This window comes from Lepisma saccharinum, chromosome 8 (genome assembly GCF_977018435.1).
Source record: "Lepisma saccharinum chromosome 8, izLepSacc3.1, whole genome shotgun sequence".
Taxonomy (NCBI): domain Eukaryota; kingdom Metazoa; phylum Arthropoda; class Insecta; order Zygentoma; family Lepismatidae; genus Lepisma; species Lepisma saccharinum.
The window spans coordinates 72085449-72108350 of record NC_139236.1 but is presented as its reverse complement, the minus strand read 5'-3'; the positions used below and the strand labels follow the sequence as shown (position 1 = coordinate 72108350).

At 37.7% G+C, this 22902-nt stretch overlaps 2 protein-coding genes across 5 annotated transcripts in view; one reads left to right on the top strand and one right to left on the bottom strand.

The window, feature by feature from the left end:
• The window catches only part of LOC145991127 (retinol dehydrogenase 11-like), an 80282-nt gene that overhangs the window by 256 nt on the left and 57124 nt on the right, over window positions 1-22902 (top strand). The gene's annotated exons all lie outside the window — the stretch shown is intronic.
• Window positions 1-22902, bottom strand: part of Theg (Testicular haploid expressed gene) — a 45621-nt gene that overhangs the window by 2366 nt on the left and 20353 nt on the right. For 2 of the 4 annotated variants that reach the window (XR_014442010.1, XR_014442009.1), the window contains exons 5-9: window positions 22332-22508; window positions 21389-21498; window positions 16666-16755; window positions 14728-14915; window positions 12003-12104 (exon numbers count right to left, since the gene is read on the bottom strand). Coding sequence is in view for 2 of the 4 variants with exons in the window: in XM_083126896.1 (XP_082983022.1) it covers window positions 2996-3091; window positions 3321-3483; window positions 6381-6536; window positions 8463-8561; window positions 10391-10494; window positions 11883-12032 (768 nt within the window). In the remaining 2 variants the exon portion in view is untranslated. Of the gene's footprint in view, window positions 1-2995; window positions 3092-3320; window positions 3484-6380; window positions 6537-8462; window positions 8562-10390; window positions 10495-11882; window positions 12105-13769; window positions 13848-14727; window positions 14916-16665; window positions 16756-21388; window positions 21499-22331; window positions 22509-22902 lie in introns of those variants that run through there. The other 2 variants (XM_083126896.1, XM_083126895.1) reach the window with 2 other exon arrangements.

The window sequence follows — 22902 nt, the reverse complement described above, 5'->3', positions numbered from 1 at the left end:
TGATATTCTGCCAGTGAAAAATTATATTTGGTATTATTGTACCTGCTAAAATTAGGGTTTTTGAGTTCGTTGGTACATGGATGTTCGCAGGATTTCTTTCCAGGGGAAAAGGTGCAGTCAAGGCATATTTTTGTTCGAAAGAGTGCTCCTCCTTTACAAACACTGCTTCAGTTTAAAATTATCGTGCCTCTACGACGATCTGTACTAGTAAGACTAGTAATTAAAATTCCCTTATAATAATTAAGATAAATTAGTGACTGAAATGAAATTATGTGTGTATTGTTCACATAACTTTAGGCTGATATTCATTTTTCAGGAAAGCGAATGGCACCCTGTCCCCCCTGATCGAAATATAAGTGTAGATCAAGTTTCAATACGGATTTAATTGTAAATTTTGCATAAAGAAGGCCATATGCAAAATTTGAACCGGGAATGGAGAGGTGCTAAGACTTCTGACACAATCTCAACTTTTATTGTATTTTCCAGTAAATATAATATTGCCTAAATAGTCGGAAGGTACACTATAATCTAAATACATTTTTGGTTCCTAGCTTTATACATTACCCTATCGGACATCGTGATGTAATTTTCTAGAAGCCAGTCCGAAAAACGCAGGCTAAAATCTTCGCCCAGTGCTTATCACCATGGAAACGAAGCAAACAATTACTATGTCGACATCTATGCATTATTTGCAGAATTTAATTTTTCTAGAAAGTATACAGACGTAATGTGTCGATGCGTGACTGGCAATCAATCAATAAATCATGTTAAACATACTATATATTATCAGCTAATTAAATATATATCCATCTAGATTAAGTACATCGGGTCGACCGACACCTGTGTAATGTAGGTAAGATAATTCATTTAACCTGGGTTAAAGCACATTATCAAAATTTGGGAAATGAAATGGCAGATATGTATGCAAAACAAGCTAGGGAAAATCAACCTGTCCTGGAGCTGAAAACATGGTATACATGCCTTTTACCGAGGGTGAAGAAAAAATTGAAGGGAACCTGGAAGGAATGGTCCAATAGTGAATTTCAAAATGCGGGCAGTTTTTATCAGAGGACAGCTAATTTCAACAGAATCAGGCCCTGGTTTACATAAGTTAAAGGTGCAAGGAATGTGATAGTATTGCTAAATTCTATTAGGTCAGGACATACGACTACTAAAAATCATTTACAAAAGATTCGGATTGTACAAAACCCAGACTGTATATGTGGCAATAAGGATTTACACCATATTATATTTGAGTGTAATAGATACATACAAGAAAGATACATTCTACAAGAACTTATAAACTGTGCAACTCCTCTTCCAAAGTGTTTGGAATCTTTGATTTGTGAACCTAACCTTACAGTTGGTATACATTGTTATAGTTTTTTAGGAAATGTGGCATAACAATTTAGTAATTTATATATAATTAATATATATTATATGTATAATATATATATATTATATATATAAATTATACATATAATTTTTAATAATAATAATGTATACAAAGTAAAAAAGAAATATAAGTGTATGTACAGTACATGGATATGGGGAAAACTGCAAAAAGCGGTAATTCCAAATAAAAGGAAATAAAGATGAAGTGGAGAGTGATCTGAAAACCCTAGGGGTCAGAAATTGGAGAAAAGCTGCAAAGGATAGAGAAGAATGGAGAGCTGTAATTGTGGAGGCCAAGGTTCATCCAGAACTGTAGTGCCGGATAAGTAATTAAGTAACTGTAGAATAAGTACATCTGGTCGACACCTGTGTAAAGCTGTCATGATGCGTATATTAGACATTCTCTTACATGCGGGTTGCTTAATAACCTGGCCATATACAAGGGTCGTTCAAGGTTGACCGGGAATTTCGTACGTAAAAAATCGATGAATAGCCGGATCATGATGAAACGTGCGGGTGACGTAATGTATTCCTTCGCGAGTAACTAGCGCCCGGCATGACGTATTTCGCGCATGCGCAGCAGTTGCAGCGAACATGGCGGCAAGTAGTGTATCTGTTGCTGTGGAACAGTGGTGTATAATAAAATTTCTTGTGAAGGAGAAGGTGAAACCTGCTCAAATTTGGCGTAGACTGCAAGCACAGTATGATGAACAAACACTGTCACGGGCAAGAGTATACGAATGGTGTCAACAGTTCAGTGAAGGGCGGGAGTTGGTAGCATATGAACCGCACGGATTTTTGAACCGGTAAGATTTTGGGAACTCTCTTCTGGAACATGAAAGGTGTTACCATGTGGATTTTTTTGGAGAAGGGTACCACAATTAATTCCCAGTATTACTCAACACTGCTTCACGGTGCTGTACGTTGGGCCGTTTGGAAGAAAAGACCTGTAATGTTGTCGAAACACATGTCATTCCTCTCCATGACAATGCCAGGCCACACACGGCCCATTTGACTCAACAACACTGACCAACTTGCACTGAGAGGTTTTACCACACAGTCCTTGGAGTCCAGATTTAGCCCCCAGTGATTTCCACTTGATTGGGAGCACTTGGGTTTGATGCACTTCCAGACAGATGAGGAACTCAAGAACGCTGTCCTGCGGTGGTTACGACACCAACCTACTTCTTTCTACGCCAAAGGCATCAAGGAACTTCCACAACGATGCCAACCGTGTCTGGGTGTTCAGGGGGAATACTTTGAAAACCTGACATAGTTTGGTACTTCTATGTATGTATACTTCTTGTCTAGAAATAAAAGTCCCGGTCAACCTTGAACGACCTTGTATCATAGGACAAAAATCCCTTGTAGCATGACAGTTATATGACAGGAGGGACTCGCTAAGAATTTCTACGCAGCAAGCACAAGGGGGAAAAAAGGCCAAAATTCATAACTCGAAGGCAGGGCATCAAAGATGCTGAAACTTCAACCCAAATTAAACCGCCATGATAGTCTTGGTCTTGGACTTTGAAATAAAATAAGGCTATCGCCCACCATGACTCTCCAAACTACTACGTGAGGCGAGTGTGCTACATCTTACCTTCCACGGCCTCTGAAAATTCGCCAGCAAGTCTTTCTCTACTGGAGTTGACAGATCCTCTATTCTCTTCCTAAGTTTCGACAAGGGGACTTTCACCTGCGTAAAGAGGAGAATATTGTAACAACTGGAAAAGCAACAAGACGACTAGGGGTGGGTGGCATCGAGACGAAAACGAGGCGAGACTTGGTAGAGTCTAGACTCTACTTACAACTGCTTGTCTCGTTCTCGTCTCGGTCTCGCTTTGAAATATATACAGCTTATCACCGCAAAAAATTCGAAACATCGAAACATTGTAAGATTCTTTTATAAATTAATAAATACTCACACGTTCTGGTAGAAGGCTAGCCGGATCTATCACTTTCCGAGGTGTAGCTAGATGTTGCCAATATGCATCTACTGTCTTTTTATCTGGTTTCTCCTTTCCTTTCAGAACAAGCTTTGATGGCTGTTTCCCTGCTTGCTTCACTGGCGGTTTTCCTTTCTTCTTTCTGAAAAAAGAAACTTAGTAGTCTTAAACTGACGAAAGACTACAATATTTCGTTTTAAATAGCTATGTTCATGAAAATCCGAGCATACACACAGAAATGTAAAATGCGTCAGCTGAATTTTTTTTTTAAAAAAATGCATAAAGTCTGTAGTTCAGACCAAATGTTTAAGTGCATCATCGAGTAAGATGCAGGAAGGTGCATCAAAAATACATGAATTGATGCACAGAAGGAAATACTAACTTGCATTATATTGTGCACTCTGGCGTTACATATATAAATGATATACAAAAATGCTTCAAACTGTAAACCTGATTCTTGACAAAGACCAGAAAACACATTTTAGTTAGTGCATCAAATATATTTCATGCATTTGTTTTCTGTGTGTACACACTTAGTAATGTTTTATTAAAGATAGCATGATTATTTTAAGGAAAATGAGAACAACACGAATGGTGGGTCAAATTCAAAGGCTCGAGGGAATAATAGTAATAATTGGGGGTGGATTGACGGCATCACTTACATTTGTAGGTGTAAATCACACAAGTGGATAATTATATAAATTGTCAAAGGTACAGAAAAATAAGAACCTCGAGGGGAGACAGGAACAAATAGAGTAGAACAAAGTAAGAACAACATAAATACAGGGTCAGTATCACTACCCTGACAGGTAATACGGAGGCACGTAAAAGGAAGGAGAAGAGAATAAATGCGAACGAAAAGAGAAGAGAAGGAAATAGAAAGGCGAAAAGACGATAAGAGAAGAAAAAGAGGATAGTGAACAAGGGAAGGATGGTTTGGAAATGTTACTGCTCTTGCGGCCAAGAAGTAGAAGATCTACGTTAAGGAGATAAACAACACGTTTCAAACTGCTAAAATGTAATCACACAAATATATTTTGCATGGAGTTTAACATCTTAATAATTCAGCGAAGAATACTTCTACGTGGTTTGATTGTCGTGGCTGTAGCATTTGGAGCTCCATAGCTTTTAAAATGGACCTTGAATCTAGCAAAGTTTTGGGAAGGATTTTATATTCCCCGAATTTATGTCCGAAGAAAGCTGTGGGCGGAGCATTCTATAATGTCAAGACCAGAAATTCCACTCTGATGTGCGCTGTACCCTGTGCGCAGAAGCACTAAAAGCTGTCAGTAGGAGTAGTCTGCGTGGTAAATATGCGCTCAGATTCCAGCACATGCGCAGACACATCAAAGCGAGGCGAGGAAGGAGCTAGCTCTGTGACGTTAGATAGAGGCCATTTTGAATATACGTACATCAGTAGCGGTTTCTGCCTATTCGCACATTCGCATGTGCACACCCAAATAAATCTGTAATGCAAAACATTATTATTATACTTATTCATTGAACTCTGTCTCCTTCGAAACATCAAGTGTTCCCACGCCGCTTCACCAAGAGAGGTGGGTGGTGAAGGAGCCTGCGATCAGTGACCGCGTAGACGTATACCGCGTTTGTTACAACCTGTCCCGGTTCCCGCGCTAGTTGCTCCCTGTCTTTTCTCGGTGCTGGGGAAAGTCAAAGCCAGGCAGCCAATTAAAATACGCAACGGGGGCTTGGCTTTAACGTAATATTAGTTTCGCTCCCTATGACGCTGTTGCAGCAGTCACGCAGAGAACGCTCATTGGGTCTTTCGGCTTGAGCACCGTGTGAGGGGAGGTTGCATCATTTAGGAACGTGGCGAACACAGCGTTCGGTGAGCTAGCAATGTAGTGTTGCAAACCCATTCCATTAGAGATCGTGTGACAGAGTCGATGCAACCCATACATCTTTGCAATTTGAGTTTTATTATTTTTTTTTAGAAAAGGGAAATTTTGATGGTATATTGTCCCTCCGATTCTGTCTCGAGCATGAAGGGGAAGAAAAGGGTGAAGGGGAGGGAGGCAACTGAAAGCGAGACGGGTGTTTTAAACATGCCTGGTATTGCTTTTGCTTAGTGCATCTTGACCAAAATAAACGGTCTCTGTGGCGCGGTAGCCGACTTGTCAACCCGCGCGGAGGGAGCGTACATCAATCAGTCAGCTGTTTTGCATTGTGTGTTTCTGTTACTGAGTTGCAAAATTGTTTAGCGCTGCCAAAAGCTCGTACCTGTTTCAGTGCAAACTTTTTGATTTCATGATGAATAGGGAAACTGTACATAGCGAAAGCAGAGACTTAATATTTAACATTGTTGAATTTTTGGAGGGAAGTTAGCTACAAAGCCTGTAGCAACTGCAGCAATATATGGATACGACGGAAGGGAAGGAAAAATTCTGAAGTACGAAGCAGGGCAGTGTGGACTGAGTGAGTACTGTAATTTTCTTTAACATTTATTATTCTCTTGATTTCGCTTGAATTGCTTGGTTCGATCAGTCTGTCATTAGAAATAAACAACGACTAGATAGATTACAACTGATTTCCTCCATGTGGTAGTTGGATCAGCTTCTTTGGTGTACGCCAATGTTATTATTCCCCTTGTTCATTAATATCAGGTATGAAATATTTTGCAAATCGACAATAGTATTGATATTGTAGATTGGTATTTCTATGTTTTGAGTATTTTTGTAAGATTATCGAATGTTGAATTACATATTGCACAATAACATCGCTCTTGTCGTGATTGGCTGGATGATTTCAGAAATATATGAAATTTTTAAAAAACGGGTTAAAAAAATTGAAATATAACTCTGTCATAGCCTCTTTTTCAGTGAAAGGTGATCCAAACTTGGGTTTCCAATATATTAAGCATAATTATGTACGCAAAAACAGGTGCGAGTATTTGACAGGGGTGGTATAACACTTCTGGACGCGAGACTAAAGTGCACACCCATAGAGCAAGACCACGAGTCGCCACTGACGTACATAAGATATGACAACATGTAGCAAAAGGAACCCAGCTATACAAACCTGGGGAACTTTCCTGTCGGACTTGCCCTTCGTTGTAGGCAGTTGTGGATACTGGGGATTCCTGGCGTACTTCTAACAGTTTTTAACAAAGCATCCACATTCTTCAGCAACCTGTTCTTCTTACCCTTTACGCCGCGCAACATGGCTTCCAAGCATCTGGAAAGAAATATATCACTGACTGAAAAAAAACAATTACTTTGTTGAAAATCTTATTGTAGTGAGCACCAAAATAGAATCGAGTTGTTTTTTTGTTTTTTTTTAAGTACCCTTTAAAATCTTAACATACAGATTACGTGCTCCTTATCGCATACATTCGGTCATTATTTTTACACTGGAGTTAAAAATAAATTGACATATTTTGGTATTCTATAACATTAGCTAAATATTGTCTAATGCAGACAGTAGACTATAGGCAGGAAGCGTGATTTTTTATGTGGGGTCTATCACATCGGGTCCGGCTGTGTAATGGTGGCACTACTGCCTTATAATCAGTGTCCCTGGTTCAGTCCCCGGTGGAGAAACAATGCACACTGGTTCAGACCGCATGTTAAATTGATGGCCCAGTCCCGAGCATAAAAAAAGGAAGCAGAGTTTTTTTGTTTTTTTTAAGTGCACCGCACAAAGAATCCCCATTAAATCCAACGAACATTTTCCGAATAATCACATTTAATTGAACCTACAAAAACTTATATCATGTAAACACATAAATAAATCATATCAAAATTTCGTATATGGGAAAGTATATGTTACTATTGTAGGGGCCTATACCATTATTTATAACTTCTGACAATCCCTCGTTTCAATAATAATATATTACGAGATTTGTTTTATTTCGTGAATTGAATTACATACTATTTTTCCGTATCAAGTTCAGAGGTGGTAAATTGTAATACAACACGCACTTACGCGCACGCACACACACACACAAACACACACACACAGGGCCGGATTAAGGTGGGTGCTATTCATGCTGCAGCATTAGGTCCATTCCTGAAATAGGCCCAGATGAAACAGACAAGAATTTTCCGAAAGCTGAACAGTTTTCTTTTGATATATTAACCTGAAAATAAATCTTAGAATGAAATTTGGAGCCCCAATTTCGGACGCCTAGACACAGGTAGTAAAATTTTTACCTTGAAAGTTAGTTGTATACAAAAATTCGACGGTATTCAGCATCAGGCCCAATTTCGTCTTAATCCGCCCCTGCACACACATGATTACTAATTACTGATGTCTTTATACTCGCTTTTAAGAGAGTATCTAAGAGAACCTGTGCATCGTGTACATGCAGACTGTTTTTCTTATACGGATATACGTGTCACAGATTTGGAAGAGTTTGACTCTTTTCAATCTTTCCTAACTTCAAAAGTTTCTGAAGAAATCACCGAGACTGAATTGTGGGGTTAAAACATGGTGTTATAGGTACTTCCAGTGAAATCGACTACTGTTTCTCAATCATACTCGAATAGCAAACAATACAATTTTAGTATTTTTAACAATGCTTTCTATATATAGTTATTTCTCTAGAGAAAAACTCTGCAATGTTATTGAAACCTGACTCTGGTATCAGACGTATTTACGCAAAATATATTGTATTGCGTACAGTGCCGGTTGTTTAAGCACGCAACTGTTATGAAACCTTGTAAACCAGTTATGTTTTATTAATACAGATTTCTATCGCTCCTGAAAGTTCACATGAGATTACGTACTGTGTACTTGTCTTGGATACGTACTGTGTACTTGTCTTGCAATCATTCCAACACTGGTATCAGAAATATAATTGCGGCATTATTTTTGTTAATTTGCATCATATTATATTCTATACCCTTAGATTATATAAATGTAGACAGTCATGTTTAATTACCACACTCTAGTAACTATATTTTTATTTTACAGCAAATGTGATGTATGGTACAGCACAATTCATTCCATCTAAATTTTTACCAAGACCGTTCAGTTCAGATTATAATTCTTTCCATCTCAATTTTTAACAAGATCGTTCCGTTTCCGCACAGTAAGAGTTCGATTAGGATCATCAACACTATTTAGTGGTTATTTACAAGATCTTAGGTTGTGACTTGCCTTCGAGGAGGGAAGGCCAGTTGGTTGTTCCTCGGGCTGTTGTTCGCCTTCAAAGCTGCGATGGAGACTCCAGTTTTCGGATCTTTTGGTCGCTCCTTGCTGGAAAATAAGAAACATGTGTAATATACAGGGTGTCCGAAGTGGGACTCACAGTTTTTAAAAGTGTGTTATTTTAATATGGTACGGAGTATCTAGAAACAAAAACATATATTTTGAAGGCAAATTCACCAAGTTTTATTGGAAGCACTTACAGCTTAGTATAGCTCCACATGGGCTCCATTTGTTGCACGGAGAATGCCCAGCTTGTATTCAATCTCCCTCCACGCGTTCTGTAGCATATACGGGTTTACAGAAGCAAGAGCATTCCGAATACGGCCCTGCAGTTCTTGTAGATCATCTATCTTTTAACCAGAATACACCATGTCTTTGACATCAATCTTCTGCAGAATGTCAATGACCAACAAATGTTTTTGCGGCTTGTCATCTGGCTTAATTTCATGCAACAACTGCACCTTGTATGCCTAGAAACGTAACCTTTTGTGCACAACTTCGTGAACAGTGGACCTTGGAATTCCTAGCTCCCTGATCGTTTCTCGTGGGCTTATCGTGCTTTTCCTGTACCGACGTCATTTTTGTTTGAGCGACAATAGCGCCGCCACCGGTAGATGTACATGTATGAACATTTTCTGAACCAAACTCACAAATATACTCTTGCTTTTGCAATGCTTTGTTAACAAAAAGCTCAGTTTGTTGAAATGCAATAACTAATTTGAAACTGTCAGTTACAATATATATTCTGCATCATCATCAATCAAGCCACCTGATTCCATCCAGGTCGTCTTAGAAGCTACAGGAATAGGAAAATTTTGGTGTTAAAGTGGATTTGATCAGCTGTGAAATATGCTTCCACAGGGAATTGCAACCTTGTTCCCTTGATTATGATTTCACTACAGTATCCGCGAGGTCCCAAGTAAATTTACGTAGTCACTGCTCATTATGGACGTGCCTAATCGTTCTAACAGGTTAAACTGTAGGTTCAATTCCGATTGACCCATCTTAACATAAAGTGGATTTCATACAAAACTTTGCATTACATTTTCCAATCTGAAATTGTCAATTGTTTGTTCCTTTTGTAAAACCAAGTAATTGATTTTTCACAAATGTGTGTCTTGTGTACGTATTTCGGAGACACCTGAATCCCGGATCATGTTTTGTGCATTGCATTGGTCTTGATTTTCTCTAGTTTTAACCCGTTTAACCCTCACGCCAATAGTTGTTTTAATTCATAATTATAGAAGTTCTAAATGCTTTATTGTAACGAATGTAGTTCTTAAAATCAAGATCTCTATTGAGTTCGCTGTAACTCTATTTTGAAGCTGTAAGTTATATTTTGTGTTGTTATTGGGTATAGCCTATGACATTACTGAGGGTGTGTTTGATCTCGTGTTGTAGATGAATATAATGTGGTTCGAAATGCCCTCAGTAACGGAAAGGACAAAATGTCCTTACTGATTACTCTTCGCAACCACAAGCAAGAGAAAATGGAAGATGTTACTAAATGTGGTAATTTTGAATAAATTAATTGATAATTTTGAACACTTGTTCAGATTTTCTAAAAGAAACATGGTGTTGGGGAACAATTATTGATTTGTGACCTATCGTAACCATTGGTTATCAGCACTTGTGGATGCGTTTCAAAATGGCGGACTTCAAACCATCTTTATGAAAGCGTTAGGAAATACAGTTGATGTACAGAAGATATATTTTTCATTAACCAATATCCCGGATTGATATGTTTTGGAATTATAAGGTCCTGTCATAGGAAGGGAAGTTTCAAAGAATATTGTAGTTTGTTCACAGCTGATCCTGGTTTCCTCGTTGTTTCATGTTTCCTGAGTAAAACACTTTCTAAGCAAGAAGATACTTACACTACGTACTTCGCCGCGTGGTTTGGTCTTGGTTTAGCCAGACTAATCAGGCGGTCAGTTGTTGCGAATGTTAAAATCTCCAGTGTCAAGGGCGTGGTCGAGATCTGCAATAGAGAAACAGGAAGTAATGAAATAGGGTTGTGCAAAATATGCTATTTAAAAAAAAAGTCACTGTTGTAGAGTCAGTATTAGGTCTGTCTTGTGCAAATTAGGCCTTAACCTGCCCTAAGATCTATTTAAAATCGTTATGTAGAGTATTATCATTGGTTGCACGATATTTCTATCCACCCTTCATCTCTCTCTCTCCCCTTCTTTAATAAATTAAACTTAGTGGTGTATGTAACAAGGGTGTTGACAACACTTTGCGCGTGGGTTCTGTATACGATGTGTTAGTACGTATACGCACTTCAAATAGTTCGTCATAAATATTGATTACCTACTGTGTTACTGTGTGTTGTAAAAGAAACCTCTTGACTAATTCATTTCTATTTGTACAGACTACAGGTCCATGGAAGTGATTTCGGTTTCGACTATTATGCGAGAAATATAGCGTTAGGAATAATTCTAACCTCCATAAGCTGAAAAATACACTTTCCAGTGACAAAAAAAGGCAATTCTTACCAAGAAACAAAAGCAATCGACAGTAGACGGATGTATCATTCCCACGCCAATTCAGCAATTCAAAATCTGGCTCACGAAAAGCTTTGTATCATAAATGAATGGGGCTAGTATGCTATTGTATTATTGATTTTTGATAATACAAAACACTCTTGTAAGAAAACTGAAAGCTTCTTATTCTATTATTCCCACTGACGACCATCTTGAAATCCACCATGTTGGATTGCATTCAACCTTTCTCTTTTAAATTGAAAGGTGGCCATGTGATACATCAAAATGGCCTAGAAATTTACCATTAATTTCTCTATTCTGATCAGTGGCGTATCATGAATATTTAACCTGGTTCACCACAACAATTCTTATTTATGCATACATCCATTATACACTCCTATCTAGATTAATTAGATAGCTAAAATAGAAATAAAACAACAATGCGAGCATGCAAGTAAAACAAAAACGGGAGTCCGACAACTTCAAATTTTTCGGTAATTCAGATATTTTTCATAAAATTCAAGCAGCAGCACTACCTCTGCCAAGCGCGGGATAGAAAGCAGGAAGGTAACAAGCCGTTTTCTCTGGCCAACGTTGTTTGCAATTGTTGGAGCCGAGCACGACCGACGGACGCGTGCCCACTCTCTCTTCGGATTCCTCACCCTCTCTGCGTACAACCGAGAAGGAAATCGGTCGTCAGCAGCTTGCGTTGGAGAACAGATCAGTGGCGTACATACACCGACCCTTAAGTTCTTCAAATAATTTATTTAAATTCTGGTTTTGAAGTGTTTCTACCCTTGTAGACAATCATGCATACAAAAATTGCACTTGTAGATGTCCAATAATATAGCATTATTTCTATTTCTGGTGTAAAGCCACCCACCTTGTATTTCCTGAGCCGTCGCCAGTTGGGCTGGGCGAGCAGGGAGTCGTGCTCCCTCCTGGAGAGGAATTCCCGCCGGATCTGAGCGTACTGTGGCCTGGGTGATCGCCTTCTTCGCCGCCTGCGAGTCGCTTCTCTCGGAGTTGACATCTTGACGCGTCTCGGATCAGCGAACGCTGTGTCAAGTCCGGGTAGCACTTGGTGGAATCAGCTCACCTCAATCTGTAAATGCAAACACTAATATAGTCGACACTCTTCAATACAACGCTTGCTTTAGCACCAAATTTTAATTTTTATGGGCGTGTCAAATTTTACATCATCTTTCCTCCTCTTTAGACAATGAGATGATAAAAGGACAACCAAAAGGAATGTCCAAGTCGAGACACGAAGCCAGAACGTTCCGTGAAAAGATTTGAGTCGACCACCCATTCAGTTTTAAACGTAAGTGCTGGTGATATAAACACAAGCTCTCAACATCTCCTCTAGCACCCCTATGATTGTGAACTTTTCGGAAGGAAATTGCATTACTGTGGGCTAAGTAGGCTCTGGCGTCTGAAGTTAAAGCCATGATAATTCTTTGTAGGGTGGTGTTTTCCTGTATTTTTCCTTATGTATGTTTTTTTTATCATAGCTGTGAACATTTTAACCATAAGATTTAGTTTCTGTTTGTAGTCTTTCATAAGGAGTCAATCTGTATTATTTTTATTGAGTGAATGAGTTTTAAGGATTTTTTTTAAGAACTCTGCCTCTCTTCCCTACCGCTTGCTTTTTCGTTAAGGCCTTGTGCTCATAAGGTTATGAGAAAGATGTAAATAGCCAACCTGCTAACGTGTCTACAATTTTAACACTCAATCAATCAATATTTTTACCGGATTTCATATTGAAAATCAAGAAAAACCTCTGCGTTTCTGGGTGGAGAGGTGATTCTTGAAGAAAGTCCTACGGGATTTCGAAATTCTTTATTCGTTGGCGAAGTTCAGCCTGTGGTTCTACTACTTAACTTAAAGTATTGGAACTCGAATGGTACAATACGTAACGTTACACTGTAGAGGCACATTTCTTCCATACTCGAGAATAACAAAAACAACAACAATAGTTTGTGTAAATGAACCAAATATTAATAAATATGTACGAAAGTATGATCATGTATGAACATACTACCATAGTATTTTTTGGAAGATCTTATTCATTTGCATAATTTTCTTTATGTCACCAACAAACAGGCATATGAAGAGTACCAAGACCCTTTCTTTCCAGAAAAAGAAGCGTTGATTATTCCCATAATAGAGGTGATAAAATTGAAGCAATTAAAGCAATCGTTAAGCTAAAAAATCAAAGCCTCTGAGAAATATTGGAGAAGCCTCATTAATAAATGGAAGGTTCGTGACATAAAACAATAAATAATCATTTGCATTATAGAGAGTAACTTGTATACATATTTCCGTTTTGATAATGTTTTAAATTTAATCATCTTTCACGTATTCAAAGTGTTCTCTTCTTTTATTCTTATTTTTGGGAAGAAGATGAAGTAAACGGAGATATCATAGCCTAACAGCGCCACTGTATATTTTATGCATGAAATATACGTATAATTAGTTCTTAAGCCGGGTAACTTGAATTTGGTATCTGTATTTCTCTTATTTTACGTCGCTTTCCTTCCATTTTGGCAAATCGCGAAGATGAGAATGAATGGCGATTAAATTGATGAAGCGACACTCACACCCAGGCTGGAAATCGCCTTCGGTGGCCACATCGACCACTCAACGTGATCGGCCACCGAAGCGGCGCTAATCTTGGATTACAATCTGTCTCAGGAATCGGATAACTTGGTTCGCACCAATGCGAGACTCCATACTGCAAAGAAAGTTATTTTTGTGATATACTTACAAGGTCCCGATTACCCTAAATAGATTACATAATGATCACATCAGACGGTAATTTTGAAGAATTTTGGCTTTAATGTTGCCTAGGATATATGCATTTCATGTGAACAATGATTGTTGAGGAATTCTATTATAGCCATTTTAGAAAAGTGTTGAAATCGCTCTGTGGATGCATTTCAAACGAACAAAAACTTTCCCCTTATCTTTGCATGAATATTACGCGGTTATCCATTCCGCTCTATAATAAGTAACCGGGATGCTTTACTTTAATCCTCTAACTGGAGGATACCCCCCCTCCCTACATTCCAAACGTTCTGATTTTTTCTTCAACGTACCAAATCAAGTCCAGTACCTTACGTGCTCGAGACCAGAGAAAATGTATGAAAATTGATTTATACGTAGCCCCTTATTCATTTCTACAGTGGCAGACCTCCGTATTGAAGTGGTTAGCACTGCCCCAGTTCAAATTTCGACCTGGGCATGGTTGTTCTTTGTGAGTGTCCCTTCATCAATTTCATCATATCATCACTCACCATCGCGGTTAGCTAAGTGTGGCAGAAAAGCGACGCTAAATAACAAAATCAAATTCTGCATGGAGGTCCCGAAGCCAGTAATGATTTATTTATCACTCGATCTGATATTTTGCGTTATTAGCGATGGTATGCAACAGTTCCTTAAATATAAATTAGCAATTACTTTGTATTTGGATTGTCATTTGAACTTAATTCTTTATTTATTACTTACGTGAAAAAATACTTGTAACAAGTAAAAATACAAGCAGATGTCAGTAGGCAATATTACTAAAATATACACTTTGAAGAAGCATGTTGAAATCCGCATTTTTCATTTCTACTAAGATGTGTAAAAATATTTTACATCAATAATGTTCCAACTTAACAATTTCATTAAAAACATTTTATTGCACATAAATATATACATGAATAACATACAATTATGCATACCTCTTAATACGAAACAAAGACTGCATATCCATGAATACCATATTTTAGCATTGTCACGGTGTCTTCTTTTTATCATGATATATTCTTTCAATTCTTTCTTCTTTGCTCAGTTTCACTATTTTCTCTGTCTCCTCCCATAACCTTTTCCTTTCGTTCAAATCTAGTGCCAGAGGATTTACAGATGATTCCTGACAAAGAAAGTAATCAGAGAATGATATAGGTGTGCAATACATATTCTTAATAAGTACTTAAAGCTCAACTCTCTTACACATTCATTAATCTTTGTAGTTACAAACACGAAAATTAATCCAGATTTTCACTTATACGCTTCACTAAACTTCTATTTAGTTTTATTCGGACGAATTAACATGATGCTCGATCGCCATTTTAAACCTAAGCTCTATTTTTGCTTAATGTCGCAGCCGAACCAATATGGAAAATCAATCAACGAAACTGTAATGAAGCGAACTGAACTAAGAATTTTGTTCAATAAACGCTCGCCTGCATTGAAATACCACAAGGCTATTTTTAACCCGATAGGCCTTATTGATTAATGTAATGTAATAGAAGTAATGTGATAAATGATCCAGTATTTTTTTTCTAAATCTGAATCTCCATATTTCTTAATTTTAACAATACGACATGAAAATAAATGGAATTGTTTTTTTTTTCTGTAAGGAAACATACAATTGTTTAAAGTCTACGAACGCACCAACCCGAAACAAAGCCAAAATGCTGTACATTACTCAACACATAATTTTGGGCCTGGCAAAATATTCAAATTTACAACAAAGGATTTATCTTGTCGAGTGTTACTTCGGAAAGAGGATTTGTGGAAAAGTGCGACGACGTTTTGCAACGAAATTTCCTGGTGTTCACGTTCCACATATTAAACCTCGAAAGAAAAATGGGAAATCTAAAAAATAAAGTATACAAAGACAAATTACCTATCGTAATTTTTTTGAATGTGTCCCACTATTTATTTCCTTAATTCACCATCCGTGAGTTAAAAGAGAGCATTGCACGAGAATTACAGTAGACGAACTTGCACGTGTAAATGCCAATTTACTTCGGAGATGTCAGGAATGTGTTGCAGCAGAGGGACATCATTTTCAACACCTTCTGTAGTCAAGGTTAGTACACAATATGAAAACTAATTTTAATAGCCGACTCTAGCGACTGTCGCGGACCCGTTCACCGGGAAAGACAAGCGCTGATGCCAGGCCGCTTGCCGCCGAGTCTCGTAGCGAATGTTAGGGAATGCTCCGTATATCTGTTGTAGATTATAGGGAGTTTACATGGGACACAGAAATGTTGTAGAAAAGGGCGTATTTAGTGGGTGGTCCAAGGTGTCCAGACCTATACAATTTTTTTTAATTAAAAATCTTAGTTTTGTTTATTAAAAGTGAAATGATTTTTTCAGCACTAAAATTAAATTAGTAAAATTCTTGTATGCTTCTGTAGTATAATATTAAATTTATTATAACATAAGGATTTAATTGCGATGCATCATAAATGCATGACAATATTTATTATACATGCATAGATTCCATTTGTCATAAGCTGCAAATCGAAACAATTTGAATCATTAACACTTGAGCATTTCTATTTATTTTTTAAAGTATTTTATATATGTTTTTTACCCCATCATGTATAATAAATTTATTCTACTTGTTCGTCATTATTATTATTGTTGTTGTTTGTATTGCTTTCGAATCTTGAGTAACCTATTGTAATTTATTTGAATGTGTCCCGTTACTTATTTCCTAATTCACTACCTGTCTTCACCGTCGTAAATACTACAAGAGAGTAAAGTGACCCAGAATATCTTAAATAACTACCCATGAAATTACTTAGGTACTGGACACTTTGGATATTTAAAATAAATCCCCACCGGCGCTTAAGTTAGTTAAGTGAGAACAGAATATAGGATCCTACCTTGCAATCAACGAAGTATTTTCCTGAAACTCTCAACATATTGGAGGACGCGCCAAGGTATACATAATTGACTGCTCCATGCTTGCCACTCTGCAACAAATAAACATATGTATGTCTTGTTCCGCAACACACCATCCTTACCGGGCCGCTTCTGGCAGGAAAAACCCAAATAAGAGAACTAAATTGGCTTGTTAGTACTACGTTCCCATCCTATTCCTCACCACAGCTCTCGGAACCAAAGAATAGATTGACAGGCAAGAATTTATGTTACAAGGTGAGTGCTGAAAACTCGCAGAAATGGGCTTTATACATTTATTTACAAAACAAAACAAGGCTCGGATTCTCCCATTTTGGTTATATTTTACATTATGTACATAGTTTCTCTAAGGTGAGCCCCACGACGGAACCGCGGCGATGCTTGCTTTATAACTCATGGGAGGCCGCTGAAGTCCGTAAGATCACTCACTCTCCCTCCGATTATAGTTTCACATACACTCTGTCTCTCACTATGTCTATCCTCTGTTAGAGAAGCCATATGTATACCAACTCCCTCGTCGAGTAGGGAAGGGCTGAAAGTTCAAATTCTGTTGGCTCTTTTGAACTCTTAAGAACCATGGAAGAAATCCAAGAATACAAAACTCTTTACAATTTAAAATTAATAACCCTAATTAGGATGGGATTCTGGCCAAATCACAGACAAACTCACATATATGAAATAATAATTCACTAAATTAATCACGCATAATTAAACACAAAAAAACCCACAAAAACAAATACTGTTTGTAACCACTGGCGTCTTCTCCGGGAGAGGCTGGAATTGTAAATGTGAATAGTACATAGCTGCTTTCTGGGGGGAGTGGGGGGGAATCGGAATTCACAATGACATATTTCGTATATTTAGGACTTTCCACTCTCAAAAATGTTGGTAGGGGGGGGGGTCATTTAATGGGATGTTTGCATTTTCCACTCTGGATTTTCCTGAATATTTCACTCTTTTTATTTATTTGAAAATGTATATTTTCTCAACATTTTTGAGAGGGCTGTAGCCCCATCAGACTCTTCTCTGGCTCCGGGCCGAGATAGCGCGTGAACAACTCTTATAATACAGATCAGTACTAGTTATGCAATATAAATATAATTGTCTACATGCTAAAGATATGTGCGTAAATAAGCGAGACGTTACTGGATAAAAGTGCCGGCCGGCATCTGCGTCATGTCACGCGCTGTCTCCATGGGGCTTGGGGGGCTCGATCCCCCCCCCCAACGTTAATGATGTGGGGGCAGAGCCCCTCAAATAATTTTGCTTAAGAGGATCTAATGTATTATTTTGCTTCTCTTGTAAAGTTTACTCTGAATTGTGCAACATGAACTTAACTTTAAATACACACTTGAAATGTTCTAGACTAGACCATCAAATTTGGGGGGCTGAGACCGCTAAACCATCAACTTTGGGGGGGGGATATGAACGGAGACAGCAAAACACATGACTTATTACTATATACTAAGTATATAATTATGAGTATTGTTAACATTTTTACTAAAAAGAGTTTCAAAATAACGAGGTGATATGACAATTATACCAGTATGTTGTTTAGTGAATTCTGAACAATTTGAGGTCGTAAACACGACTTTCAGGCAATATTGATACGTACGATATTAGTTATCCTCGAAATCTCTTCCTCTAGTCCAAAGAATAAGGGGAAAATAATTCTAAAGTCTTTGAGTTTATTTAACACTGGCTTACAGTAAAGTACGCAAGGAAAACTTATGAAAAGTCTGTATTGCGAAAGCGGGAACGGCTATGATCAAAGTCATTATTGCTAAATCACGGCGTGCTATGTGTTTATTTATTATTGCAAAATTAAATTAAAAAGTAAAATATTGTAGCAAGAAGAAAGAAGTAAAACTATTTGCCTGCGATTTGTGTTAGCATTATGTGAATAATTAAATAAAACTGTTAAATATTGTAAATATTCACTATTTTTATGGGTACGTCAACACTAAGGTTATTTTCACCCGTCACATGTCCTTTCTTTATAAGTCTGTTGTGGACATTAAAACACACCCATACCCTTGCCGAGATTCGAACCCGAGACCTCCGGATCAAAGCGAGTTAAGCCGACCACCCAACACGCTCGGCTACCGAGGACGGCATAAAATTGTTATGTTGGCCTTTTAATGTAAATACATAGCCTACTTTTAAATAAAAATGTTAATTGTTATTTAAAAAGCAAATGAGCAGACACACGTTTTTCATGTTACATTTCATTTGCATGAGGAATATAATAGCTGCTTAAAAACCGCTATACGAAGACGTAATTTTTATTTTTAAAAAAGGTACGGAGTGAGTCGTTCATTCATTTATTTCAGTGATGCGAGCCCCCCCAATAATTTTGACAAGTCGGCTCACACCTGTGTGTGTGTGTGTGTGTGTGTGTGTGTGTGTGTGTGTGTGTGTGTGTGTGTGTGTGTGTGTGTGTATATATATATATATATATATATATATATATATATATATATATATTCTTAGAATATAACGGGCAACCAAATATTGTTGATTCATCTCGAATAGGCGGGGATTTATTACGTAATATCAAAGATTGATAATTCTGTTACTCAATATACTAGACCAGTCGCTCTCATCCTTCGCAAAACCTCGGCACGGTAAATTCTCTTTTTAGAAGTCGATGGCCCTATTGCAACAATTTTATCCCTAAATATCTGTAATAATTCTCTAAACTTTATACATTAATTAATATGTGCTCTTGAATTGAGATATCAATAAAGACGTTAGCCTATGGAATAATCGTAAAGAGTAATAATTCGATTATGTCCAAACTTGTTGACAAATATAAATATTTATTGATGAAAATTGCTGTGCAAACTTAAATGACCAATTTCAGGAGAACCTGTTGCGACCAGGTATAATTAAGGTAAGGGACAAGTAACAGTTGGGCTGAAAAGTTCGTAGGCTGACTCATAGATGGCGTTACTAGAATTAAATCCATGTGATTTTTACTTAGTACTAACCTTCAAAAGATACGTGTATAAATTTCACAGCTGCCGGATAATTAGTTCGTAAGATATAGCATTGTGAGTGAAGCAGCTTTTGTTATTGTGAAAAAATGGATAAAAAGAATTTCGTGTGTTAATAAAGCATTGCTTTTTGGCGAAAAAAATACTGTTGAAGCCAAGACTTAGCTTGATAAACATTATTCGGACTCTGCACCAGGAAAATCAACCGTTGAGAAGTGGTTTGCTAAATTTAAACGAGGCGAAATGAGCATCGAAGACGATGCACGCAGTGGACGCCCCAAAGAGGCTGTTACCGACGAAAACATCAAAAAAGTCCACAAAATAATTTTAAATTATCGTAAAGTGAAGTTGATCGAGATAGCTGAGACTTTAAAAATATCAAAGGAACGTGTTGGACATATTGTGCATGAATATTTGAACATGCGAAAGCTGTGTGCAAAATGGGTGCCGCACGTGCTCACAATCGACCAAAAGCAACAACGTTTTGATGATTCGGAGCAATGTTTAGCGATATTCAACCGTAATAAACACGAATTTTTCCGTCGATATATTACAATGGATGAAACATGGCTCCATAACTACACTCCAGAGTCCAATCGACAGTCAGCCGAGTGGACTGCACGTGATGAACCGAATCCAAAGCGTGGAAAGACGCAACAGTCGGCTGGCAAGGTTATGGCATCAGTATTCTGGGATGCGCATGGTATTATATTCATCGATTACCTCAAAAAGGGCCAGACCATCAACAGCGATTATTACATAGCGTTGTTGGAGCGTTTAAAGGATGAAATCACGAAAAAAACGGCCCCATTTGAAGAAGAAAAAAGTGCTGTTTCATCAAGACAATGCACCGTGTCACAAATCAATGAAAACGATGGCAAAATTATATGAATTAGACTACGAATTGCTTCCCCATCCACCATATTCTCCAGATCTGGCCCCCAGTGACTTTTTCCAGTTTGCAGACCTTAAAAGAATGCTCGCTGGAAAGAAATTTAGCACCGATGAAGAGGTAATCGCCGAAACTGAGGCCTATTTTGAGGCTAAAGAGAAATCGTACTATAAAAATGGCATCGAAAAATTGTATGACCGCTATAATCGTTGTATCGCCCTCGAAGGCAACTATATTGAATAATAAAATCGAATTTTGTCAAAAAAATATTTTTTACTATGTTATCCTACGAACTTTTCAGCCCAACTGTTAACATGCCGTGGCTTGGCGGTGGAGAAAGACTGATATAGACTTTCATAAAATACAAGAAGTAGGTTGCTGGTGTATCTAAAATATAAATACATAATTAATTTTTTTAAAAAAAATATACTGTGTGTTTAAAAATCCTGCAATCCTTAAAAATCTTGTAACGCACTCCTAAAACTAGCATAATAACATTATATTGCACGTATTTGTTTTCAAATGGGCTTTGGATAGACACAATACGTATTTCAGCTCGAGTTAAATGGGGGTTAATCCTTGGATTAGGTTGGGTAATCTTGCATGATTCAACATGGTGACAATGGCGAAAGTTGGGGGATATTTTCGTAAATTATCGTACCTGGGGATTACATCACCCCGCTTCTCCCCATTTCGAGCACTGATGGAATGTGGTAGGAATTTGAAAACTAATAGAACTCGTGCAACACACTTTTGCTCCTGATGGTACAAACTTCGGATATGTGCCTTTCTTACCTTAGAGAACAAATATTTTAGTGGTAGACATAGACAGTACAACCATAATGGTAGAGAGTCGAAAATGCCTGTCCCAACGACACCGGGATGAATAGCATTAGCAGTGACATCTGTAAGTAAAAGAAGCATAGAATAGTTGAGGTTACTGCAAGTGAACCAACTCTGTGAAATAACTTATAGCACACATAGATCTAAGCGGGACAGTACTGGCACGGACTACGAAAGATCCTGGTTGATCCACAATATGTTGACTGTTAACATTTACCTTTTCATGTCAATACATTGTTTTCTTTTAGGACCAACCGGCGAGGTTATAACCACCTTTGGATGAACTTGTGAACAAAATATGTGTAGGTCTAGAGGCTATAATCATAGGCGCCCTTACCTTTCAATTATTATGGACATATACTTTGAATTAATGGAGACATTGCCCCACTTCTTACTTCCAACGCCCGTGTGCATAACTATTATAATTCGAATGAATTCAAGAAGTTTGAAAAAGAAAATACTCATATTATTTTCTCACCCTGAATCAATGATGCTCTACATGAGAATAATAAATATCATATCCGACCTGGTGCTAGACCACTCAAGTGCATCTCTTGCCCTGCCGCTTCGTCTGCTTGGTATTGTTGCTATGGTCAAAGAGCTCCACTAATGTATTGTGCCAAACAGTCTCTAAAACAGCAATGAAGGGGAAAAAACCACTGTATCGCAAATTTCAATCTTAAAAGAAGTTGCCTTTATGCTATATGTATAATGCAAATCCAATAAAGCAAATATAGTAATTTAGCAAAAAATAAATTCCTTCAAGAAAGGAAGAAAATTAAACATTATTATGTTCGTTCCATAGTTGACTTCATATAATTTTATCTAATTCATTTCTTTAAAAGTCCAATTGGATATGCCTATATAATCACATGATCTAGACAAGTAAGTTTACCTATGTGCCGCAGCTTATTCGACAGGATCAAGGTGAACATGAGAAGAAACAACTTGGAATTAGGATAGGCCATGGCTGAGTCCGTATACAAAGCTTGCAGATCCAATTTCTGTGGCACAAGATGCATTGAGGAACTCACGTTGATGATCCTTCCGTTGGGAGCTTTCATCAGCACATCTAGAAGAGGAAATATTCCACATGTTTAAGCAGAAAGATGATACACCTTTCTAGAGACTAGTATAGAGTGAAGGAGTCTTATCTAGTATCACATACAAATTCTTATTGCTGGTTCAAAGTATGTGCATTTAGCTTCTTGTGTGCTGGGCAGGAGAGGGTGGTAATGTGAACGCTTAGTTCATCTGAGGATTGTCCACCCATTTTAACTTCTTTCGGGAGTCGTCATTGCCAGCATCTGATGTGGAAGTGATACATGAAGTTTTAAAGTCGACGGAGTAAAAACACAATGGAAAAAGAGTTGAGGAGTAGGTCATTTAGTCTGCTATATATTCTGTATACGATCCACATTTTGTGTACATAATGTTTATAGGAATCCATGAAACAATATAGTGCA